Source organism: Gordionus sp. m RMFG-2023, chromosome 3 (genome assembly GCF_954871325.1).
Source record: "Gordionus sp. m RMFG-2023 chromosome 3, tfGorSpeb1-WG-v2, whole genome shotgun sequence".
NCBI lineage: Eukaryota > Metazoa > Nematomorpha > Gordioida > Chordodea > Parachordodidae > Gordionus > Gordionus sp. m RMFG-2023.
Genome location: NC_088777.1, coordinates 15,498,147 through 15,522,647, shown reverse-complemented (window position 1 = coordinate 15,522,647; position 24,501 = coordinate 15,498,147). Strand labels below are relative to the sequence as shown.

The window sequence follows — 24,501 nt, the reverse complement described above, 5'->3', positions numbered from 1 at the left end:
CCAAAAAAAATGAATATGTTCAAATTCAAAATTTGTTGATGTTTTTTTTTAAAAACAAATTTTATGTACGAAACACCTAATTATTCGTAAATTTTATTAAATATTTAAATTATTCTTTGATTTTATAATTATATGCAAATATTTATAATTAAATTCCTATAATATTAAAGCCACTTCTAATCAAATATTACGAATTTTATTTGACCTTTTAAAATTTCCTTGTAACCAAAAATATCAAAACAAATATTTATAAATGTTAGGATTATGCAATCAAAGTAAATAATAAGGCTTTCAATATCTTGTAAGCGTCTACCTTATATGCAGAAATATAATTACCAAAAAAATGTCATGTTTCTAATATAAGAAATATAAGTAGGAAAACGTTATGCCTGAAAGCAGAGTTTGAAAAAATTTAATCAAAAAACTTGTTTGAGCATGATCAAACTAATTTAAAAGATTTGGAATTTTAGGTAAAATTTGATCAAAAAAGTTATTTGAGCATGATTAAAAAAATATTCAATTTTAAATATTTTTTAAAATTTTAGGTAAAATTTAATCAAAAAAATCTTAATTAAATGAAATAGTTTTATAAAATACTTGTTTAAGTACGTTTCTGATTCATACCTCATAAATAAATAAGGCAAATTTCTGATTCCATTCGTCATGAACTAAAGGGAAAATTCATTTATCAGTCATTTTGACAAGCTATATGTTAGTTTATTTTATAATATAATAATCCTTAAAAACTAAATTTCGACCAAAAATTGATATTCAAAGCAAATATTTTTGGAAGCAAAATAAAATAAAAATACCAAAAATAATAACACATTTAAATATGATAAATGTAATTTCTTTAGGCGGATAAAGGTAAGTAAATGGCTTTATTTGGCATTCGATAGCAAAATAAAAGCCACTTTTTAAAAACTAAAAGGAAATAATTTTTTGGTTGTGAGCAATGACATTGATTATATTCTGAACAGATGTTCCATATTTCGCTGAATAATTAAGATTAATAAAATTTATTCGATTCTCTGTAGAAATGTGCAAACATTTAGATAAACAAAACTCTCAATAACTATTTTAACCAAAGACCGGCGGATCTGGCCCACCCAAAGCCTGACCTAGGTACACGGGTCGGGACTAAATCTTTCTAAAATACCCAGGCTGGTCCGAAATTTACATAAATCTGGGCCGGGCCATAATATTTTAAATCTCTATTATATTAAAATAAATAGATGAAAGAGAATAATAAAATATATTTAAAAATGGTTGTGTAATTAAATAATATATCACATTTATTCACTTCTCATATCTCCTATATCATTTAAAAATCATTTTATCAAAAAAAATTCTTAAATACCCGGGCCGGGCCCAAATTTTTTCCAAAAAATTCGGGCCGTGCCATAATTCTTTTTTTTTTACAAATCCCGGCCGGGCTGTGCATTTGGATCTCTGCAGGTCTCTGATTTCAACACTTGAATTTCTTTTTTATCAATACAAAATCTATTGGATTTACCAAATGAATCAGAATTTTACATCGTCAAAGGTATCGCTAGCTTAGCTATTTTTATTTAATTGTACCAAAAAGTGAAATTTTTATATTTGGCCTTTCAAAAAAAAAAACTTTTGCTCAAATGCAAAATGTTATTTTAGATGTATCGTATAAACAAATAAGATTTAGTTATACTAAAGAGCTAGGCGCTATTAGATGCTAGTGCATCCAATACATGTAATGTGACTTTACAAAAAAAAATTGATTAAATCTAACCAAAAAAAAATTTATTCATAAATTTATGAAACTTTTTATTTTAAAGGAAATCTAGTCCGATCTCAAATTCAATCTTAAAAAAACAATAGACTCATTTGCAATATATTTCAAAATTAATAACAATTCTAATTAATAATAAATATAAATAGTATATCCATTTCACTGCTTTATATCTATAAAAACTCCGGATTAGTTAAGGGTCCAGGTTAAAGAATTCGGTCTAATCCCGTCAAGACAAACTGAACTCGAGTTCTGAGTCTAGTTTGAGGTTCAATCCGGTTTCGGATAATTTTTGGGAAATGCAGGTGTAATACACATATAATGATAATATTTAATTCAAATTAATGTATCGGTCAATAGCAGCTAATATTTTCAATTTTAACCGATATTAGTGGATAGTGGCTAATAATCAAAAATTGAAAACCAATCTTCATAAATTATTATTTTAGTGCTAAATTAGGTTCTGTTAAAGAAAGAAGTTTAGACCGTGTCTTGGTTTTTCAAATTTTTGAAACTTATTTCTGTTTATCCTGGACTAAACATATTTATAATCAGGACACTCTATTTTGGTTTGTTCTAAGCGCGTATACATTGAATATTGAAAAAGTGTCAACAAAGATACTTTACATAGGTAAATCTAAAGGTCTCTTCTATTCAGGCTATTTAAAGGAAGCAATATGAAAGACGAAAACAGCCTACTGTTTAGAAATAAGAGCAATCAGGGCATGTCCTAGAATTATTTTAAAGTCACATAAGTGTCTTTTTGAAAAATAGTGTTTATTAAGTAAGTGTTCTCTACTAATTAGATGACCAGCAGATATTATGTTTTTTAAAAGTCCATTACTGAAAAAGAACACTATGTGACTAAAAAAGAGATATACATAATAAAAGGTAGAAAAGATTTAAAATTAAATTTAAAATTTGATTTAATATAATATAATAATTCAGATGAATTTCGGATAGATATGTCCGGGACAAAAAGACTCGGATAAAAGTACTTGGGACAAAAATACCAGTGGACAAAATTTTAAATAAAGGAGGTTTTTTAAAGAAATATTTATTTTTAAGCATTAAAATTTTTTTGTCCAGTGTGTTTTTGCCTTGAGACACCATTACGGGATTTAATTAAGATATCTTTTTAAATATCTACTTTAAGTCTTGTTCTATCTTCTTGACAGCGTAAATTTTATTATATTAAGTTATTTCTATTATTTTTTAGCCTTATTTCCAAATATTTTTTTATTTAAAAAAAATTAGTAAAATTTTATCTTCGTTTGGTTCATAAATTAAAATTTTTTAGGGATCTGAGATAGGGGTTCACGAAAATGCATCCTAAGCCCGGGTTTTTTAATACAAGCATATCATTATTACTCCATGGATTTATTAAATAATATCCAATTTCTACATTAATTTCTTCTTACCAGGTATTTGAACTCTTACACATATCTAAAGAAATTTCATTATGAAAAGAGGATAGAGAATCTACTGTTATAAAAAAAATGCTCAGAATAATAATCATAAATCCTACTTATCTGGCTCTATTAATGTGGGAGTCTAAATGAAATTGGCTTACTAAAGAGGTATATAATATTAAAATTGTTATATGATTTTATAAACATTTTTTTTAATAAAAAAAATATTTGATCTGAAAATATATAATATATAAAAATTTACATTTATATTTCAAAAAGTAAAATAACGAATTAATGACAACCAATCTTAAAATAGCTTGCCAACAGATTCAAATTATTTGGTTCGGGTTTTGGTTCTAAATATTTATATTTGAGGTTTTTTTATAACTTAAGTTTCGTGTATTTAAAAAAATTTGGCGTGTTGCAGATAAAATAATATTTCTTATAAATATCATTTAAGCAAAACATGCCAACATTATGTAATTGATAGATAAAAAAACAAATGGAAATTTAATTATAAAGATATCCTTGACAAAGATTATTGTTTAAAATTAAATTTTTTTTATAAACTATTAATACAACAAATAAGAATGTTTACACCGGTTATAGTGGTTGCAATTGTTATCACCTAAGGTTAATTAGATTTTTATTGACAAAATTTTTAACAAGTGTTTTTTTTATTATAAAAATAATTATATTATAAGTATAAATTAAAATTATTTGCAGGGAAAGAAGGAGGGGAGGGGCCTTATTATATATTTTTTTTAAATTATTATTTTTTAAAATATAAATTTTAAAGCCATGATCACACAATAACTCACAAAAATATCTACAAAATGAACAATTCTAAAAATTCTAACGAAAGCATCGAAATGCAAGATAGATCTGTAGACGCGTTGAACACATTTTTTAAATAAGAAATATCAAAGAATATCTAAATAATATGGATATTATTAGTGACGACCTTTTTAATTCGTAGTCGTTGTTCAATGAAAAGGAAGTGCAATTTGTGATTTCACTACTCACTATCTCACATCTGAAACGAGAAGATAATAATGATGACTATTTAGATAAAACCTATGATATATTCAGGAATATCAAAAACAAATCTTCTGATAAACTTTAAATTAATGAACGAAGAAATGAAGAATATAAAAGTAAAACTTTTGATTATAAAAAAAATTTAACTAAATACTCTTGATCTGATAAAAATAAAAATTAGATCGAAACATTGGACCTAAAAAATGGAAGGATGAAAAAATGCTCGATAGACGTAATAATTTACAACTTAATATAGCGTTTACCAAAAGAAACGATATGTATATAAAGAAATCTAAAACTTTAAACTCGAGATATATATCGGAGCTAATAGTTGGAGATAGACCAAATGAGGCTAATACCTTCAAAATTTTTTATCAATACAATTTCCCAAGTTTACTTAACACTGCTATGATCGCTTGGTTTATCACGTTCTGTTTTGCGGCATTTGTAATAGCCAGCAATTTGATCATTGTACCTTTCAGAATTTCTTTTATGATAATTAATTTGATACTTAATCTTATCCTGAAGGTTAAATCCATAATTCTTTGATGTCTGAATTTTGAAAAATATTATTATTGTTTATATTAAGATTAGTTTATCGTATACTATATAAATTAATTCAGTTAATAAAATAATATCAAAAGTTGTCTACATATATTTTTTACCAATGGCGATAAAATATAACGTTAATTAATAATCATTTTAACAATCTACTTTTTTAAAATATAATTGAAAATCCCAGAATCTCAAGGTGTCAAAGTAATAAATAATGCAATTAAATATCATTTTAGGCTTATTTATTCAATTTTTCCCGATTTTATGTTGAACGAAAACTTGGAAATTTTTTTTATGTATACATGAAAATCCAAGAAAGATTTTTTTAAAAGTAATAACCAAAGATAAACAATTATTATAAAAAAAATTTTTTGTTGAAATATTATAAATAATTTTAGCATAATATTTAATGAGGTAATCACCGAATGGTTTAAATTCAGTGTAGTAGGCATGGGGAGGAGTGGGGGGCATATCCTATATGAAAAATTTTAAAAAATTAATTTTAATTCACTAAATTGATAATATAAATGTTTAATATCTAAAAAACAACTATTTTTAATTTTATAAATGATAATTTTGTTCTACAGTATTTGATTTTTTAAATTATCTTGCAAAAATGTCTAGTTTGTCATTTCCTCTTTAAAAAAATATACTTTGCCAATATCATTATTAAGAAATAATCATTAATTTATTCCTATTTCCGCAAATGTTAAGCACACCACAAGTCTATTTGACTACCCTTTTATGCCGCTATTAAATCGTATCAGGTCAATTCAGCGAAACCTTTATCGCTAAATACTGCCTTGCTGGCATTATACATCGAAAATTCTCCTTTTTTGGTTTATACGTGAACAATAACGTGTTAAGCATTATCCTAATTAATTTTTCGAAAATATTATGATTTGACCGAATGGCGAGCTCAAAACAGACCACTTACTAAATATTCGATCTACCAAATTTGGTAGTAATATTTTTTGGAAAATATTCATTTTTGATTAATTTATCTATAAATACGTGCAAATCATTATCCCAAAAAATATTTAAAAAATATCGTGATTTGACCGATAACCGATTTGAAACCGAAATACTGCTTTACTGGCGTTATCAATAGAAAATTCTTTATCTTAATAAATATTTTATTTTTTATCTATTATATAATATTATATTAATCTAAAAAATAAAATATAATTTTATTAAATTAATGTCGATAAAAGACATTTGATACAATAATTATACCAAAAACAAAAGCGAAAAATAAATATAATTAAACGAGGATCAGATATCCCTAGTATTTTCATCTATATATATCATCATTTCCTCATATATTTTAAAAAATATTTAAGAAAATAGAAATTATGTATGAATAATCAATTAAATATAATATTATATTTATATGCGATGTAAAAAAAAATATTTTAAAAAATTTGGTATTTGTGAATATGAATGAATAAAAGTTACAAAAAATTAATATTTAAAAAATTTGGTATTTGTGATGATATGAATAAAAATTAAAAATAACTTATATTTGTATGCGATGTCAATAAAAAAATTTTAAAAAAATTTGGTATTTGTGACGATATGAATGAATAAAAGTTACAAAAAATTAATATTTAAAAAATTTGGTATTTGTGACGATATGAATAAAAATTTTTAAAAAAATTAATATTTGCATGCGATGTGAATAAAATTTTTTTTTAAAACTATGGGTAGGATGAAGCATTGTTCCGATACAAAAATCTATTGTAAAATTAAAAAATTGATTTGATATATATGAAAAAGAGTATGACGTTTAGGGCCTTATTATTTTTCAATTTTAATTTTTTTTATTGATACTGTACTATTTTTTTTTATTCTAATTTTTTGACATGGTTTTTTTAGAATTTTTAGGCTTTAAAAGTATTAATTCCCCGCTGACATGACATTTTCTCTTTCCCGTTTTTAACTTCCTTTTATTAAATTTTCTACCTCTTTTTTTTTATCTTCCTCACTAAATTTCTCCCAAACTGATAAATCTATCTGAAATGACTTATACCCCTCAGCCAAATAATATTCTCCTTTCCTATCAAAGCTCTTTTGAGATCTTTTTCTTGTATTTGTACTTTATTATATATTGTATCAATTAAATTAATTATATTACTTGATTGCCAATTTGTATAACTTTTAAATACATGAATCATGGACTCACAATTGTTGTTAGTCCATAAATCACTTATAATTTTATTTTCAAAAAATTAATTAGGATAATGCTTAATACGTTATTGTTCACATATAAAACAAAAATGAAGAATTTTCCATGTATAACGCCAACAAGGCAGTATTTCGGTTTCAAATCGGTTATCCGTCAAATCACGATATTTTTAAAATATTTTTTGGGATAATAGGATAATGCTTACCACGTTATTGTTCACATATAAACCAAAGATGAAGAATTTTCCATGTATAACGCCAGCAAGACAGTATTTAGTCATTGGCGGTTTCAAATCGGTTTTCTGTCAAATCACGATATTTTTAAAATATTTTTTGGGATAATGATTTACATATATAGATATCTAAACCAAAAAAGATAATTTTACAAAAATGATAAAAAAATCTATAGATTTCACCTAAAAGATTGTTTATGGGTATATCATTAAATTTTTTTTCTGGCATATTCCTCAAAAAAGATTTAAAATTTTTATCAAAATATGTTTAAAAATCTTTTTGAACTTAATATTTTTTGCTTAAAATTTTGGGCGTGAAAATCACTAATAAATTGTAACAAAAATAATATTACAATAGTTGCATATCATTTTTTTTATTAAAAAAATTCATTTCATAATATAATAATATAATATAAATAAAAAATATATATCATATATGTTTATTTGTTGATAAATAAAATATTAACATTAAATATAAATAAAATAAATTATTTTAATAAAAATAAAAAAATAATAATAGGCCGCGTTATATTTCGCGAAATAATTTTCGCTATATTGTCTTCGCGATTTATGTTTCGCGATATTGACTTCGCTATAAAATTTTCGCGATTATTGATTCGCGATAAAAATTTCGCTCTAATGTATTCGCATTAAAGGTTTCGCGATAAGAGTTTCGCTATAAAAAATTCGCGATATTTGTTTCGCTATATTGTTTTCGCGGAAAAGTATTCGCTAATGTGGATTTGCGATAAAAGTTTCGCTATAAAATTCATTCGCGATAAAAGTTTCGCTGAATTGACATGTAACCCTATTAAATATAAAAGTATCAAAGCTGCAACCACATCATTTCATATTTTAAAAGATGATTGGATTTTTTATAATGATAATAATAATAGTAAAACTTATTTTAGATATTTCGTTTTATTTTTGTAATTGCTTTTGTGCGTCTAGAATCTTTTTTCTATCTTGTTTAATGAAATTTAAATTACTTCTATATTTATATCTATTAAACAAACTAAAAAGAAAAAAAAATCAATGAAGAATCATAAGATATAAAAATATCTTGAATCGGGGTAAGAGAAACCTTAATATATTCATACCAAATTGCTTTATGATAATTTCTAATTTAATATTTAGCTATCGTAATTTTTATTAACTGGTTCTTATTTATTGGTTGAAAAAAACTGATTATGAACTAGTAACTACTGATCATACATTATATATTATTCATTGCTTTTATAATTTTCCAGCATGCCAATTTTTACATTTTGCTAAAAATGTTTTTCTTTGATCTATCTACCAAATGGATGGAAGCAGTAAAGAAGTATGAAATACGTACTAATTATTGACATAAATTTCCGAGATAATGCTTCCAGATTTGACTAAATTTACACTTAAGACGTGATATCTTAGTTAGTTTTTGCATTCGGTTTTTTTTAATGGATGGTGAAATTAATTAAAGAAATATTAACGCAAACCAGATAATTAGAACTTCTATATTCTCCATTCTGGCATGATGCTAATTTTGACAATTTTTTATCAATAATTCTTTTCCTCTTTAAACTAACTACAAAAGAGAATAAAATATGCTAATAAAGCCCTAATAGTATGGTATAAGTTTCAGAATTGGTGTTTCTAAAAGCTTCACACATAGAGTGTTACGTCATAGTTTTCATTTTTCATATTTGAGTGAGAAATTTAAAGTACTAGTCAGGTAAAATATTAGCGCATACCAGATATATAGTTTTTTATATTTTCCATTTTAGAACGATATCTATTTTTGAAATTTTCATTATACTGTCTACCAAACGGATTAAATATAATACAATTATGATTTAAACATATAAAATTTACTGATAGGTGATTTCAGTCACTTCTTAAACTTAAGGTTGGCAAAAATCTTGTTACTGATAATTTTTTGACATTAATAAAGCAAAAAACATTGCCATATTTTAGAATTAGGGCTTTTTTTAGCCAACTTTAACGAAGATTATATAAAGACTACCGAAAAATCAAAAAAATAATTAAAAAAATTATAATAGGGACCAGGCCGAAGGTCGGGCAAAACGAAATTTGGGGGTGAAGCCTACAAAATTATAAAAGCGTCCATTGGAAAATCCTGATAAGATCTAGATAGACAATTTGCTACTTATACCTCTTTGAAACCATTCCTCTTTTATAAAAATAACTGGTTTGTAAAGGTAACTAAAACATTAGTAGATATATGTTTCGCTTGACATTTCTTCAAAAATGCAGCTACTAAAGGGGTATTTTTAATATTCAGAAAATAAGTATATACCATATTCGGATATAAGAATCAGGGGATAATATCATGATTTTTAAACATTTAAGGAGGGCAATTTGTAAATTTAAAAGATATGATTTGACCGAAAATGTATTCCGGCAGGAATAGAGTACTACTCACACGGAGAATTTCAAACAATTTTAATCTTAATTTATAATAATTTTTTTAAATTAATTAATAGACCAAAGTTCAAGTCAATATTTTCAGTCAAATCAGATTTTTAAAAATTTAAGACTTACTCTCAATAAATCATTTAAAATGAAGATTTCGAATTCCGACGATTCTCATATCATTATATGATAATGTATAATATGCCGTATAGATTTATCAAAAAAATATTCATGATGGTCATAAATAAATCATCAAAAAATACAATAAATATAAAATGATTTTTATATATTACAAAAAATTTTAAATAATTATTTTTGTATAAATTTAGTTTTTGATTTATAATATAAATAGTAAAAAAGTGGGTTATCATATTAAAAAGTAATTTGTTTATTTTTTCTTTGATAGTAGTTATCGAGTTAACGACGTTTGTTCAAAAGTTTTGATCAATAAGCGAACGTAATCCTTATCATCCCTGGGCCATTGGTAAACCAAAGTGTTTGATAGAATGTGTGGAACGTGTTGTTTGGCGACACCGCCATTGTGGTCAGATAAAATAAGAGGTCTAATCCTATTGTTCCTAAAATTATTTTCGTAAATTTCTCTCTGCATGAGCCCGAATATGTACCTGTTAAAAAATAAAGGGAAGAATAAAATGATAAAATATATATTATTTAAAATAATTTGCTCTTATTTGCTTTTTATTGAGTATCAAAAAATTATTATTTAAAATAATTTGCTCTTATTTGCTTTTTATTGGGTATCAGAAAATATGCTTTAAAATCATAGCAGTTTAGGAGTGATTTTTATTTTTATATTACAAAAATTAATATATTAAAAAGTAACTGTAACTGGTTATATTTCGTTAAAAAAATTTTCGCCTGCAACAGTTACATGCAAAGTAGTTATTTTATTTTTTATATAATAGATATTATATTATCAAATTAAAGCTATTAATTTATATTTTGATTATGTGTCTAGTTTAACTAATGTAACAACATTTTGTCACAATTAAAATTGCCACTATTTTCAAAAGGCTCTCTCAATATAATATTATTATATAAAATACATATATATGTACACATACATGTGAATCACCATTAATTAATACTCGTTTCACTTTTAGATTATTAAATTAGCTTAGGATCGGAGTGAAGAGATGAATGTTTCAGAAAAAAAACTAATGTTGTAATGAGATCACCTTAATTAATTTGAATTTTTTTGATAAGAAAAAGTTGACACAAGCGATATTATCGTTAAATATCTATTATGTCGATAAAAAAATATTGATTGGATGAAGTCGGCGTGATTTTAAAAAATTAAATTTTGCGTGATGGGTTCGAAAAAGTACTAAATATCTCTAACGCGTAATGCATATTCATTAAAAAAAATAAAGAATGCGTAAGTATATTCATTTTATGACACTCTGAAATTCTCAATTCTTTTAAAAAAAGAGATAAGACAAAGAATATAATTTCAAAAAAATTGGGAAGATACTTAATGGGAAAAGATTTTTTGAAAGGGGTCTGAACCTGTCACGGTCCGATAATACCTTAGGTTGGATTGGATTGGTGTCCATAAATCAGTTTCTGTTTGGTCTTTGTTTTTAAAATCCAACTAAACAATTTCATCCTAAACCCAATATTGGTTTACAGGTCTATCCCATACTCTGAATTTAATACAATTCGTAAGCTTTTGCACTACTCTTAATTTATATTAATTTTTTTTTTAAAAAACACAAAAATCTAGGGCGAAAATTTATACCCTATACATGTTGAAATTAATTTCAGTTCAAATTCAAATTTTTCAATTTAAAAAATATTGTCTCATTAAAGGATTTAAAATTAAGATACAGAATCCCCATCTATTCTATATCCCAATATGATGTATCCCGTGAAAATCCTATATTATAGAAAAGGAAATATGTTAAATATTATTAGCATTTTGAATGAACTGAAAAATGGTAAGGTTACAGGTTCAAACTCTGTTAATAAGAAATGAAACTAATTTAAACCCTAAATAAATCCTATAATAAATCACACTCTGAACAATTTGCATATAAATTAGTTGCACTTTTGTTAATATACGTTAGAGAACTGCACGGGCTGTCCGTACCCCGTCCCGAGTTTCGGACATTAAAAAAAATAATTTTCGGGTTCAGGCTGTAAGAGTTGTCCGACCCGAAACACAACCCGACCCGAAAAAAATATTAATATAAATATCCTAAATAATTATTATAATTTATATCAATAATAAAACTGAGTAAAAAGAGTCAATTAACAATTGATAGACATTACTGATTCAAAAAAACTCAAAAATTGTGCATAATTTTAAATAAGAGCGTACAAAGGGGCTTACTATGTTTTGTGGACGTGATTTGATATCATTTGATGCAATTCATGGGAAAGCTTTGTTGATTACCAATATTTTGCCAAAATTGGCTCAATATATGGAAATATTGATGTTAAATTAAAACATCATTCCAAATCCCACAACAATTACTAGAAATTTAATAGATACTGCTGATGGTATACGTAATAAATTATTTCTGAAATATAATGCATATATGAAAAAGAGTGGACATGCTGATAACAAATATATGAAAATATGGTTAAATTATTTATAATTTTTAGATTCGATTGTATTTTTTTAACTTTTCTATAATATTTTACAAATTAAACATAATATCTTGATTAGATTGTGGCCGTCAAATAAACTTATTTAGGGTGGGGATGAATAAATACAAATAATTTTTTTTAGTTATTATAATATTCAAACTCAAATTGTAAAATTTTATTCAGACTCTGGTCGGACTAAAATATGTGGACTCGGGTTCGGGTTGGGCAAAAAAATTTTTCAAATTCAGGCTCGGGCTGCGAAAAAATTACTTTGCAGACCTCTAATATAGTCTCCCAAATAAGCAATTATTGAGTGATTTTATTATAAATATAGCCACCTTATTAATCTTTTATTTGAAATGGTAGTCTCAACACCTGTGGATCATTTGGACCCCAAGCCCTAAAATTAATCAAAATGTGCAAAGGTTATGTATAATCACAGGTGATCCAAAAAAGGTTTCTACCTATGACAAATAATATCAATCAAAATTTGTTGATCCAAATGTATATCTATACTCATGGGCCATTAAGCCCCGCCGTCTAAACCTAAATACATTATTTTATTTAATTTCTCTTCTTTTAATTATATATTTTTACATAGAATATAGATATTAAAATTTAATAAATAGTTATATTTTAAAAAAACTTATTAAAAATAAAATTAATTACTAGAATATATTATTTCGATTAAACATATATATTTTTAAAAGTAACTAGTTACTTTTGGCAGTTACATTCCAAAAAATATAACTAGTTAGTTATTTTTTAGCAATTAACAACATTAGTTGTAAGTAATGTTGTTAAGCAGATTGACTTTAAAATGGCTAACTCAATATTTTATCCCAAAAATATTATAAAAGCTTCAAGATTTTGCTAATATATGGAATAAAAGTTTGGATAGCTATTAGCAAAATGGCTTTTGAAAAGTGAGTTAATATATTATAATTTTTTATATAATATAAATAATTAACCTTGTTTGCTTGATATGTTCATTGATCAAAACATTTTGCAAGGAGTCAATAGATTCAGTGGTCATTTTGTAAAGAGGGGATATTATTGGTAAAATAAAATCAGCCTTTTACAAAATTAATGATAAATAATATTTAAATATTTAATTACCAATATGGAATTAGTAATATAAATGATAGTTTAATTCAAAATATTTAAAAATAAATTCTAAATTGTAACATTTTTAAAGCAAAAATTCATCCAGCCATAAATATCTTTTGCCATTGATGTCTGTTCATAAGCATCCATATAAACTTTGAATTTGCCATAATTTTCTAAACATTTTTTCAAATTTATAACATTTCTGTTAATGTTTTAAACTTAAAAACTTATATAATTAAATAATTAACCTGTAATGATCCTCAGAATCAAGTGAATAAGTTATAAAAAGATATATATAATTTTTATCCTTTCCTAATATATTTTTTTAACCCATTTAATATACTTATAGATATTGATTGAACCTTCTTTTAGAATCTCATAGTTTTCATTTTTTACATTATTAAATTCAACATTCAATTCATCAACTGAATTTTTCTGTACATTGTTATTTGTTAATGGTGATATGTATTTATTGTTTTGAAATTTTTTTAACAATTGATTAGAAAAGTCTTCAGGAGTTCTATAATTTACGGTTTTTAAATGAGTTAATTTTTGACTATTTAAATAATCAAGTTGAAAATCAGAATTATGATGCCTTCGCTCTGTTATCGATATTTTCTGATCATTATAGTCATACTCTGGAGGTGTTGGAGGATATTCCAAATCATCAATTGAATAACCAGGTAACAATTTTTCTAAAGAAAAGTTTGAAGGAAAATTAGATAAAGACAAATTATCTAATTTTTTATGGGAGCTTGATAAATTTCTATATTCCATTATTCAAATAGGAAGACGTCAGTCACTCGAAATTTAAAAATCATTAAAAAAGATTGATACAGTTATAATAATTTTTAACCAATGTGATGCAAATTGGGGTCTTAAAGGTCTAATTTCTTATGGCCTATCAAGAATATTTTGGTAAATCAATATATGTTTAACCCTGAATTCATAGTAAGAGCGATTGCGATTTCGCGGCGATATCGCAGCGACCGATCAGCTGGATCTATCGCTGCGATTTTCATTATAGAGCAGAGCAAAGCGTTATTAATTCAGAATGGTATCCCTCCTCAAATTATTATTTTTATACAAAATGATGTTGAAGATGAGAACATTAAACACGCTTATTATTAATAAAAGAAAAGAAGGCGAATTTTACATCCTCTTTCCTAAACTCTTAAAAGATGATCCTAAATTTTACAACTATATGAGGATGACAAAAGTACTTTTTTTCTATTTTATCTATAATTCATTTTAATTTAGGAAACCTTTTATTATATAATTAGGCATATAAAACCTATATTGCCTACAACATCATCAAATTTTATAAAGGATCCTATAACTGTTGAAGAAAGGCTTATGATTTGTCTAAGGTAAAGCAATTAATTATTTAAATATATTTTTTATTTAGGTATTTAGCAACAGGATGTAGGTATCCTACCCTAGCTTATTCTTTCAAAAGGGGTATATCTACCATCCAACAAATTATTAAGAGAACTACCAAAGCTATATGGCAAGCTTTGGTAAGCCAACATATGCCACCACCTACTCTCTCTGATTTTGAGAGAATAGCGAAGGTAAATATAGTTAATATTATATTTATGTTTATTATTTTTTAAAAAGACTTTGAATTAAAGTGGAATCTACCTAATTGTATAGGTAGTATTGATGGTAAACACTGCAGAATAAGGAAACCACCTCATTCTGGCAGTGGATTTTACAATTACAAACATTTTTTCTCTGTTGTTTTACAAGGTTTGTGAATTTGTTTTTTATTTATGCTAATTAAATATTTCTGCATTAATTAAAGATTGCAATGAAAACTTGATAATTACAAAAATATAATTTTTTTAAAAAAATATATTATTTAAATATTGTAAAAACAAGGAATTGTAGATGCTAATGGAAAATTTATAACTGTTGATGTTGGCAGTTTTGGCAGTGAATCTGATGGAGGAATTTTTGCTAACTCCAAAATATATAAAATGATAGAAAGTGGAGAGATTAAATTGCCTCCTGCAAAAAAATTGCCCAATTCCAGCCTTATTTTCCCACATTATTTTGTGGGTGATGATGCTTATCCGTTGAAGTCTTCTATTTTAAAACCTTACAAGGGTATATATTGAATTATTTATATAATATATAAAAGCAATTATTTTGGCTAATATTAACTTAATTGAAATGGCCAGTTTCTTAATAATCATGAATTATTAATTTTTTATATATAATAAAATTTGTTTTCAATATTATCTTAAGGTAAACTTACACCCCAACAGGAGGCCTATAATTATAGAATATCTAGGGCTAGAATACAAGTGGAATGCACATTTGGTATTCTAAGAGCTAAATGGATGATCTTTGATCAACCAATGGATACGAAATTAGAGCTAACAGAAGATATAATTAAAACATGTACCTTACTCAATAACATTATTATTGATAAGGAAAAATATATTCCTTTTAACCCTCAAAAAAAATCAACCCCTTTAAATAATTTATTTAATCACTAATCAATTAAATCTTCATCTTCTTCTTCTCCGTTTTATGGCGATTTCCAGGTTTACCCGGGTAGGCCAGTTTTCCCTCTGATTTTTCTTTTCCATTTTTGACGGTCCTGAGCATCAATACTTGTAAGATTCAAGCTTCTCATATCCGCCGCTATCACATTTGTCCACGTCATCTTGGGTCTTCCTCTAGGTCTTGATCCTCCTACTTCCATCATTGTGCATCTCTTTACCCAGTCATCTCTTGTCATACGTTCCACATGCCCAAACCATCTTAGTCTATTTCGTCGCATTACCATACCAATCATTTCTATACCTAATCTTGCTCGCAATTCCTTGCTAGTTTTTCTCTCTCTCAGAGATACCCCACACATCCATCTAACCATCCTCATCTCTGTTCTTTCTAATTTGGCTTCGTGAATTGCTTTCATTGCCCATGTTTCACCGCCATAAACTAAACAACTCCTCACGCAGCTTACGTAAACTTTCCCCTTTAACTTCAGAGAAACTTTTTTATTTGTAAGAATAGATGACATCTCTCTGAACTTCTTCCAAGCTTGTCTGATCCTTGCAACAACAGCAGAATCTACACCACCATCTGCGTTTAGCATATCACCTAAATAACAAAACTTATCCACTTTTTCTAGGGTTAACCCATTGCCAATATCCAGACCACCATTTTTTAGGTTATCATTATTATGTATCCCTTTCATGCATGTTTTACAAATAAAGGTCATTCTTTCTAACATCAAACTGCCTTTTTTCCCACTACATCTTTTATGTACCCATTTCTGGCATCTGGTGCATTGGATAGAATTTCTAGCAACTCCTTTCCCACATACACCACAAGGCCACTTACCTGATTCTTCTATCTTTAGATTTTCCCCACCAATCATCACCTTTGTTTTTGATGCATTCATTTTCAGGCCCTTTGCTTCCATAGTCATCTTCCATTTACTAACTTTATCCCTCAATTCTCCCTCACTGTTTGCCATTAATACAAGGTCATCTGCATATAATATCTCCCAGGGAAGTCCTTCACGCATTTCTCTAGCCACCACATCCATTACTAAGATAAATAATAATGGACTCAGCACGGATCCTTGATGAAGTCCTACCTTCACCTCAAAGCTGTCACTATCACCATGATCCGTCCGTACTGCTGTTTGTGCTCCAACATACATTGCCATCACTGCGGTAACTAACCATTCCTCCACACCGGATTTTCTCAAGGCCCATCTTGTAATCTCACGCGGCACCCTATCAAATGCTTTCTCCAAATCAACAAACGCATAATAGAGTTTCTTTTCCTTCGCAAGATACTTCTCCTGAATTTGTCTCACCACAAAAATTGCATCTGTCGTGCCTTTTCCCGATGTAAAACCAAACTGCATTTCATCAATTTTGATTTGTTCCCTTATCCGCTTTTCTAACACTCTCTCAAATACTTTCATTGCATGTTCCAAGAGTTTAATAGCTCTGTAAGACCCACAATCTAAAGGATCACCTTTCCCCTTGTATACTGGGATAATTATACTTCTTCGCCAGTCCTCGGGAATAGTACCTTCTGTGACAATCTGATTTGCTAAATTCATTAACCATTCAATCCCTAAATCATCAGAACCTTTAAACATCTCTGATACCACCATCGTTAAACCCGATGCCTTCCCTTTCTTCATCTTTTTCACTGCTCTCCTTATCTCGTCCTTGCCAAATTTACACCCTGGACCTTCTACCTTTGCACAACTAATATTATTATTCCATTCATTTTCTTCATTCAAAAGTCCTTTCATGTAAATCTTCCAGGTGTTCTTAATACCACTACTATCAATCGTCATTTTTCCTTCCATATTTTTCAAACACTTTACACCTATCACATCCTGCCTCTTTTTTGACATCTGTTTTGCCATTCTAACCATATTTCCAATTCCATCAGCGCATTTCATTTCTTTAGCAAACTCGTGTCTTTTTTCTTCTTGAGCCTTCGCTATTAATTTCTTAGCATTTCTTTTAGCCATCTTGTAAATATCATTATCACTATTTTCTTTGCTATTATACCATACTTTGAAACACCTCCGTTTCTCATCCACGGCTTTCGCTACCTCTGGGCTCCACCACCAAGTCTCCTTATGTCTAGGCGGCCCTTTTGTCCATCCACATACCTCCTCAGTTGTCATTACCCAAGCTTTCTTCATGGCTTCCCACTTGTCATTCACCCCAGATGCTTGTGCCACCTCCGCCTCCCTAATCGCCAATGCCATATTGAATTGACGTCTAGCATTCTCCTCCTTCAATTTCCAAACCTTCAGCCTTGGGACAAACTTTCTTTTAGTGACCCTGGCACCTTTAAGAGTGAGATCTCCTACAACTAGTCGATGCTGATTTATACATTCCTCTCCCGGTATCACTTTCACATTTTTTATTATACATCGATCACATCTCCTTAATAACAAGTAATCCACAACACTTTTGGTACTACCCGACTTATAAGTCACCAGCTTCTCTGATTCTTTCTTAAACATTGTATTACAAACAATCATATCCATAGCATCACTAAATTCTAAAATCCTCTCTCCTTCCAAATTTCTCATGCCATAACTGAACCCTCCATGTACTCCTTCATAACCCTCACTACTCGCTCCCACATGTCCATTCAGATCGCCAGCTAGGATAATCCCCTCTTCATTTGCCAGTCTCGATGTCACCCCCAATAGACTGTCCCAAAATACATCTTTCTCTTCTTCACTTCTTCCAACCTGAGGAACATATGCCGAGATCATATTATATAGCTTTCTACCAATAATCATCTTGATAACCATTATCTGGTTGTCTAGCCTTCTCACTTCGACTACTTTGTCTACCAATTTCTCCGCAACCAATACCCCAACTCCAGCCTTACCATCATTACCTCCTTGCCAAAAGAATTTATACTTTTCGCTAGTCTTGCCAATCATTCTGGTCCCATTTCCTTTCCATCTAGTCTCCTGTATGCAGCACACATCTATATGTCTTCTGTGCAATACATCGACGACTTCTCCCGCTCTTCCCGTCATACTCCCAACATTCCATGTCGCGACCCTAACTCGATCACCCGTAAACTGGTTTCTCCACTTTTTATTAGGTCGTTTATGGCCGTCATAGGTTTCATTTTCATGAATAGTGGTTCCACCAGGTTTCCCATCCTTCTTTTTGTCGTAGGCGGATGAGGAGGCCCACGGGGTACTTTGGGCTGTACCCCGCCCATGCTTTGTTGTAACCATAGGGAAATTTTTGTAGCATGGTTTTTACAATCGGATGCCCTTCCTGACATCAACCTCTTTAAGTGGTTTTTACACCCCGTCGAGGAGAGGGTGATCCTATTCTAGACCCAGATCACAGGGAACCTTTTAGACCTCCATTTGCCGCCAAAAGACGTTGCCACTCCCCCGCCACGATGAGGCTGAAGGTAGGATTTTGGGAGAGCAATTAAATCTTCATCAAATATTGCAAAATATAATAGAAATTTATTATGCTTATATTTATATCAAAATCCTATATTATAAATATATTTTATATATAATTTTTTTTTTATAAATTAAATTATATTTTATCTTGTATTTTTCATATATTTTAATAAAAATAAATTTAGTTTTAAAAAAGTCTAAATTCATTATAAATTATGTGTAGAAATATATCACTAAGAAGGCTAATTGTGTAATTTATTTTAAATAAAATATATATTTCAAATAAACAAATACATAAAAATATCTATTTCAAATAATACAAATACATAAAAATATCTATTTCAAACAATTACATAAAAATATCTATTTCATATAACATAAATATATACAAAATAATTTTTTTTCAATTCAAATCTTTTATACATTTAAAATCTTTTATAGCATCAAATATTATAGTTAAATCCTTTTTTTCCTTATTTGTACAATCATCTAATTTTTCTTTCAACATAAGACATATTCCATATGTAGTTGGTTTATTTTTAAGCATTTCCATGGTTATTAATGTTTTTTCTTCTTCTAATTTTATTAGTTTCTTAAAGTCATCTATTTAAAAATTTTCAATAAATCAAATAATAAAATTACCTAAATCATTTTTCTTTCTCTTATGACAATTATAATATGAACGAGGTGATAGAACATAGGAGATAGATTCTTCACTATAAATAATATTTATTTTTAGATATTATTATTTACCAGAATCATTAAGGTTTAGTTCTATAGGAGGTTTGGGAATAAGTTTATCATCTATTATATTCTCATTGTCAATGAGATCACCTAAATAATAAATACATTATCAATTAAAATTCTATATTTTACATTCATATAACTCCCCTGATATTTTGATATTTCATTTAATATCTCATTGACGTTTGTAGGAGTAGAGTCCACTTTATCTAAAGAGGACTGCTGTAACCTTGGTGTTACAGTATCTACCAAGAATTGCATATCCTGGTAGAATGGTCATGAAATATGATGGCCAGCCTCTGACCCACTTTTAAGTTTGTGAAGCTTGTTTCTCTCTTTTAAGAAACAATCTCTTAAATTTTTCCAAAGAGCTTTGAGAGATGAACCTAAAAAGGTTTATAAATATAATATATATGCAAAATTATTACTGGGCATATTATACTGGTGGGCTAATAATTCCCAAATATTATTCTTGTATATAATATTTTTATATAAATTATTATGTTTATTATACAAACATTCATATTCTTTAACTGATACTATAAAAGCTGTTTTATCTAATTTCTAAAAAAATTTTTTTAATTTAAATCATAATTTTAACTTGATGATTCTTTGATTTTACATCATCAAAAAAATGTAACCATTGAATTCATTTCAAATAATTTAAAAATAGCGCTAAATCTTAAATTTTAAGATAAATTCACCAAAATGTGGAAGCAATATTTCAAAATCTTCGGATATCATATTTACTGTATTTTGTATTTATCGCGTCTAAATAGCAATTGCGCCACTATGAATTCAGGGTAAGATAGTTGAGTTTAATGGCCTGGGTTGGGTGTAACTAAACTGAGAATTGAGAGGAAAACTGCGAATGTACATGTAAACTGAGAATAGACAGGTATAATTTATTTATGGCCTATCAATTAGTGTTGCGTAATCGGCTAATTTTAGCCGACTACAAAACGGCTTAGCCAAGATTTTAGGTGAAAAAATTGGCTAAACCTAATTAGGCTAAGCTAAAAATCGGCTAAGACTAAAAATTAGCTAAGCCTAAAAATGGGCTAAGCCTAAAAATTGGCTAAAATAAATTAGTCAAAATTCTGCATCGATGCTTAGCATTAATTATTATTTATTTATTTTAGTAAAATAATTTATTTTATTTATATTTTATGTAAATATTTTATTATTATCAACCAATAAACATGATATGATTTAATATTTTTTATTTATATTATTATATTTTGAAATGAAAATAAATTTATTTATTTGATGTTATTTTAATAAAAAAAATAATATGCTGCTATATTGTAAAAATGTAATATTCTTTTTAATATAATTTATTAGTGATTTTCACAATTATCTTTGTAAATACATCTTTTATTGAGGAATTATATTGTAAATTATTAGATAAATAAACAATCTTTTAGGTGAAATCTTTTATAATTTTTTTTATCATTTTTTTTAAATTAACTTAATAATTTATGGAAGGCATTGCAAACAAGGCACGAGTAAAAACAAACTTTTATTGAAAAATTTATATAACTGTCTTTTACAAAAATATATTACACTTTATATACATTTTCAATAATGAGTTTTTGTAACTATTCACAAAATAAAAATAAGGTTTTTTTAATATGTTAAAGACAATTTTTAAAAGACAATTTTTAAAAGACAATTTGTAAAAGGTATTTTGAATATCATATAATATAAAAACCTTCAAAAAATATAAATATAATATGTCATATTCAACATCTCCCCCTTTTTCTAAGTGAACTCTTCCTTCATTTGTCATCTCCTTCATAGCTCCATTAATCATTTGTCGATCTGTCTCGAATTAGTTTGTGCCTTGTATCATCGCTCGTCCAACATCGTTTGTTGATCCGTTGTTTGCATTTACCTTTCCATTTAGTTCCAGTCATTCGTTTCTTAATTGCTTCATAAGTCATTTGTTCGTATATCTTTGATTGTTTGTTTGACCAACTGATTATCGTTAGTTGAATCGATTATCGAACATCATGAAACATCGTTGGTTGAACATTGCTTGTTGATTTGCTGTTTGTATTGATCATCCCATTTCTCTTTCAAAATTTTATATAAATATTTTTTACAAAATTTTATTTATTTTTAACAATCATTTTCTATGTCGTAGGTCATATATCCTGTTTTGAACTTGAATTTTTGTTTGACTGAATTTTTTGAATTTTAAAGTTGACTTTGAATTTTCAAATTTTGTTGCACTTGAACTTGAACTTGTTCACTTCTTCCCCCTCATTTTTTTCTCCTTTGTAGTATTTTCATTTGATATTTTGTTGTTGTTTAACCTCAGTCATATCTTTTCATTAATTTTAGCTTGTTATCCTTATCATCTAATCATTCGCTTGAACATCATCTTCAGACTAGCTTGTTCATCTCGTTATTCATTATCATTTTTATCAATGTTTGTAAATATATATTATGATCAATATATCTCAAATAAAATAATTTTGAAATAATTGAAATGATAATGGAATAAATAATTTATCAGAATCAATCATTAGAATAAGAATCATGGAATATAGAATAATATAATATTTGGAATTGTTGCATTTTATATTATAATTTTTTATTTAATTATTTTTATTTTTAAATTTTACACCTTTATTTTTCAATTTAAACATTTTTTTTATATCATAATTTCTCTTTAACTTGTTCTTTATAACAAAATTTCTCTTTCTCCTTCCATTTTCAACATACGATCTCCATATCGTACTCCTAATCTCACTTTCAATATCACGATATTTAATCACCTTTGTTTTAATTTTCTTTTCCAAAGTTTTTTTAAATTTTTTATTAATTATAAAATTTTTTATTTTATTATTTTCTTCAATTTTTATTTCATTATTGTTTTTAATAACTATTATTTCTTCAATTGTTATCAAATGACTTATTTCTTCTAATTTATAAGAATTTATTTCTTTTTTAACATTTAATTTACACAATTCAATTTTATTCAAGGTTTTATTATTATTATATTTATAATTTTCATGCTTTTTATTGTAATATGTACCTTCATAATTTTTACTATCTACTTCTCTATTTTCCTCGATTATATTTACAATTTTATTAAGTATGTTCCCAAAAACCTTTATCCACGTCCTTCCCAGAATTGCAATTTTGTCATTTTGGACTACAAAAGCATCTAAATTTTGAGTTTTGTCTTCATATCTCACTCTTATTTTAACGATTCCTAGCACCTCTATTCTTCTCCCATCATAGCCAGTCAGTTTCGTATCCGATTTATTCAAGACTTTGATTTCTATCTTTCTAGCAATATTAATCGGCAATATCGAAAATCGTGACCCGGTATTTATCTGCATGTCTACCGGTATATCGTTAAGGTATATCGTAACTTTGTAATCATCATTTTTCTTGTCATCATCATCCAATCTATTTACATCAAATCTGTTCTTGTATGACTGATTATTGTTCTGATTATTACTGTATCTAGGTATGTATCTCGATTCGTTCTGATGTCTATAATATCTATAATTATTTTCATTATATTTGTAATTATCATTATTATTATATCTATAGTTATCGTAGATATAATTATTTTTATTGTTAAATCTTGTAAAATTATTATACGGTCCTGGCCCATTATACCCCCTATCATTATCACAAACTCTAGGATTATAATTGTTTCTATATCTTGGTACATAATTATTTGTATGTCTCGAATCTTCATAATTATCGTATCTCGGATTCCACTGATATCTATGTACGTGCGACTTCATCCCTTTATCGTGCTCATCGTATTTCATCATCCTTAAATTTTATACTAAATAATCTTCTAATTAATCTATTAATTTTGTTTTATCAATATTGTCTTATTTTAAATATTTCAACATTAAAATTTTATTATATTTTTATTAATTTTATATTTTAATCATCTCTTACGTTTTTTTAGAATAATATTAAAATCATTTTCCATAATCCTCTTTTGTCTAGCTTCACCATGTTTCAGTATAATTTGTAGCGTCTTAATTCGCTGCCACCATAATAATTTATGGAAGGCATTGCAAACAAGGTACGAGTAAAAACAAACTTTTATTGAAAAATTTATATAACTGTCTTTTACAAAAATATATTACACTTTATATACATTTTCAATAATGAGTTTTTGTAACTATTCACAAAATAAAAATAAGGTTTTTTTAATATGACAATTTTTAATAAAAGACAATTTGTAAAAGGTATTTTGAATATCATATAATATAAAAACCTTTAAAAAATATAAATATAATATGTCATATTCAACATATCTATTTTTTATTATATGAGGTGGATTTTATGAAACTTTTTTGATGATTTTATATGATCTTTTTAAGGATAATATTTTAATGTGACAATTGTCATAATCGTTATTTTATATGTTTTTTTAATTTTTTTGAAGAAAATTTGTTAAAATAAGTTTAATAACATGTGTAAATATAAATT

General features: G+C 26.9%; 2 protein-coding genes and 3 long non-coding RNA genes across 6 annotated transcripts; 1 reads left to right on the top strand and 4 right to left on the bottom strand.

Moving 5' to 3' along the window:
* Positions 1–9,819: 9,819 nt before the first annotated feature.
* Positions 9,820–14,145, bottom strand: LOC135926291 (uncharacterized). Its single transcript, XM_065462098.1, has 5 exons — positions 13,700–14,145; positions 13,586–13,649; positions 13,416–13,539; positions 13,199–13,302; positions 9,820–10,237 (listed from the first exon to the last, which is right to left on the bottom strand). Exons 1-5 carry the CDS (start codon positions 14,112–14,114, stop codon positions 10,021–10,023), a joined length of 924 nt encoding a protein of 307 aa, XP_065318170.1. The 5' UTR covers positions 14,115–14,145; the 3' UTR covers positions 9,820–10,020.
* Positions 14,146–14,597: 452 nt separating this feature from the next.
* Positions 14,598–15,806, top strand: LOC135927188 (uncharacterized). 2 transcript variants are annotated; one of them, XR_010571983.1, is made up of 5 exons: positions 14,598–14,707; positions 14,754–14,911; positions 14,958–15,089; positions 15,222–15,449; positions 15,591–15,806. It is a non-coding gene; the product is annotated as an uncharacterized LOC135927188 (long non-coding RNA). The 2 variants fall into 2 exon arrangements; XR_010571984.1 differs by lacking the exon at positions 14,958–15,089.
* A 4,006-nt stretch (positions 15,807–19,812) lies between these two features.
* On the bottom strand, positions 19,813–20,077 carry LOC135927417 (uncharacterized). Its single transcript, XR_010572080.1, has 3 exons — positions 20,035–20,077; positions 19,924–19,992; positions 19,813–19,884 (listed from the first exon to the last, which is right to left on the bottom strand). It is a non-coding gene; the product is annotated as an uncharacterized LOC135927417 (long non-coding RNA).
* Positions 20,066–20,553, bottom strand: LOC135927418 (uncharacterized). The gene is made up of 3 exons (XR_010572081.1): positions 20,454–20,553; positions 20,158–20,411; positions 20,066–20,115 (listed from the first exon to the last, which is right to left on the bottom strand). It is a non-coding gene; the product is annotated as an uncharacterized LOC135927418 (long non-coding RNA).
* Positions 20,554–21,833: 1,280 nt separating this feature from the next.
* LOC135926757 (probable cyclin-dependent serine/threonine-protein kinase DDB_G0292550) lies at positions 21,834–23,828 on the bottom strand. Its single transcript, XM_065462688.1, has 3 exons — positions 23,072–23,828; positions 22,048–22,103; positions 21,834–21,983 (listed from the first exon to the last, which is right to left on the bottom strand). The coding sequence occupies exons 1-3, from the start codon at positions 23,826–23,828 to the stop codon at positions 21,834–21,836; spliced, it is 963 nt and encodes a 320-aa protein (XP_065318760.1).
* Between the last annotated feature and the right edge of the window lie 673 nt (positions 23,829–24,501).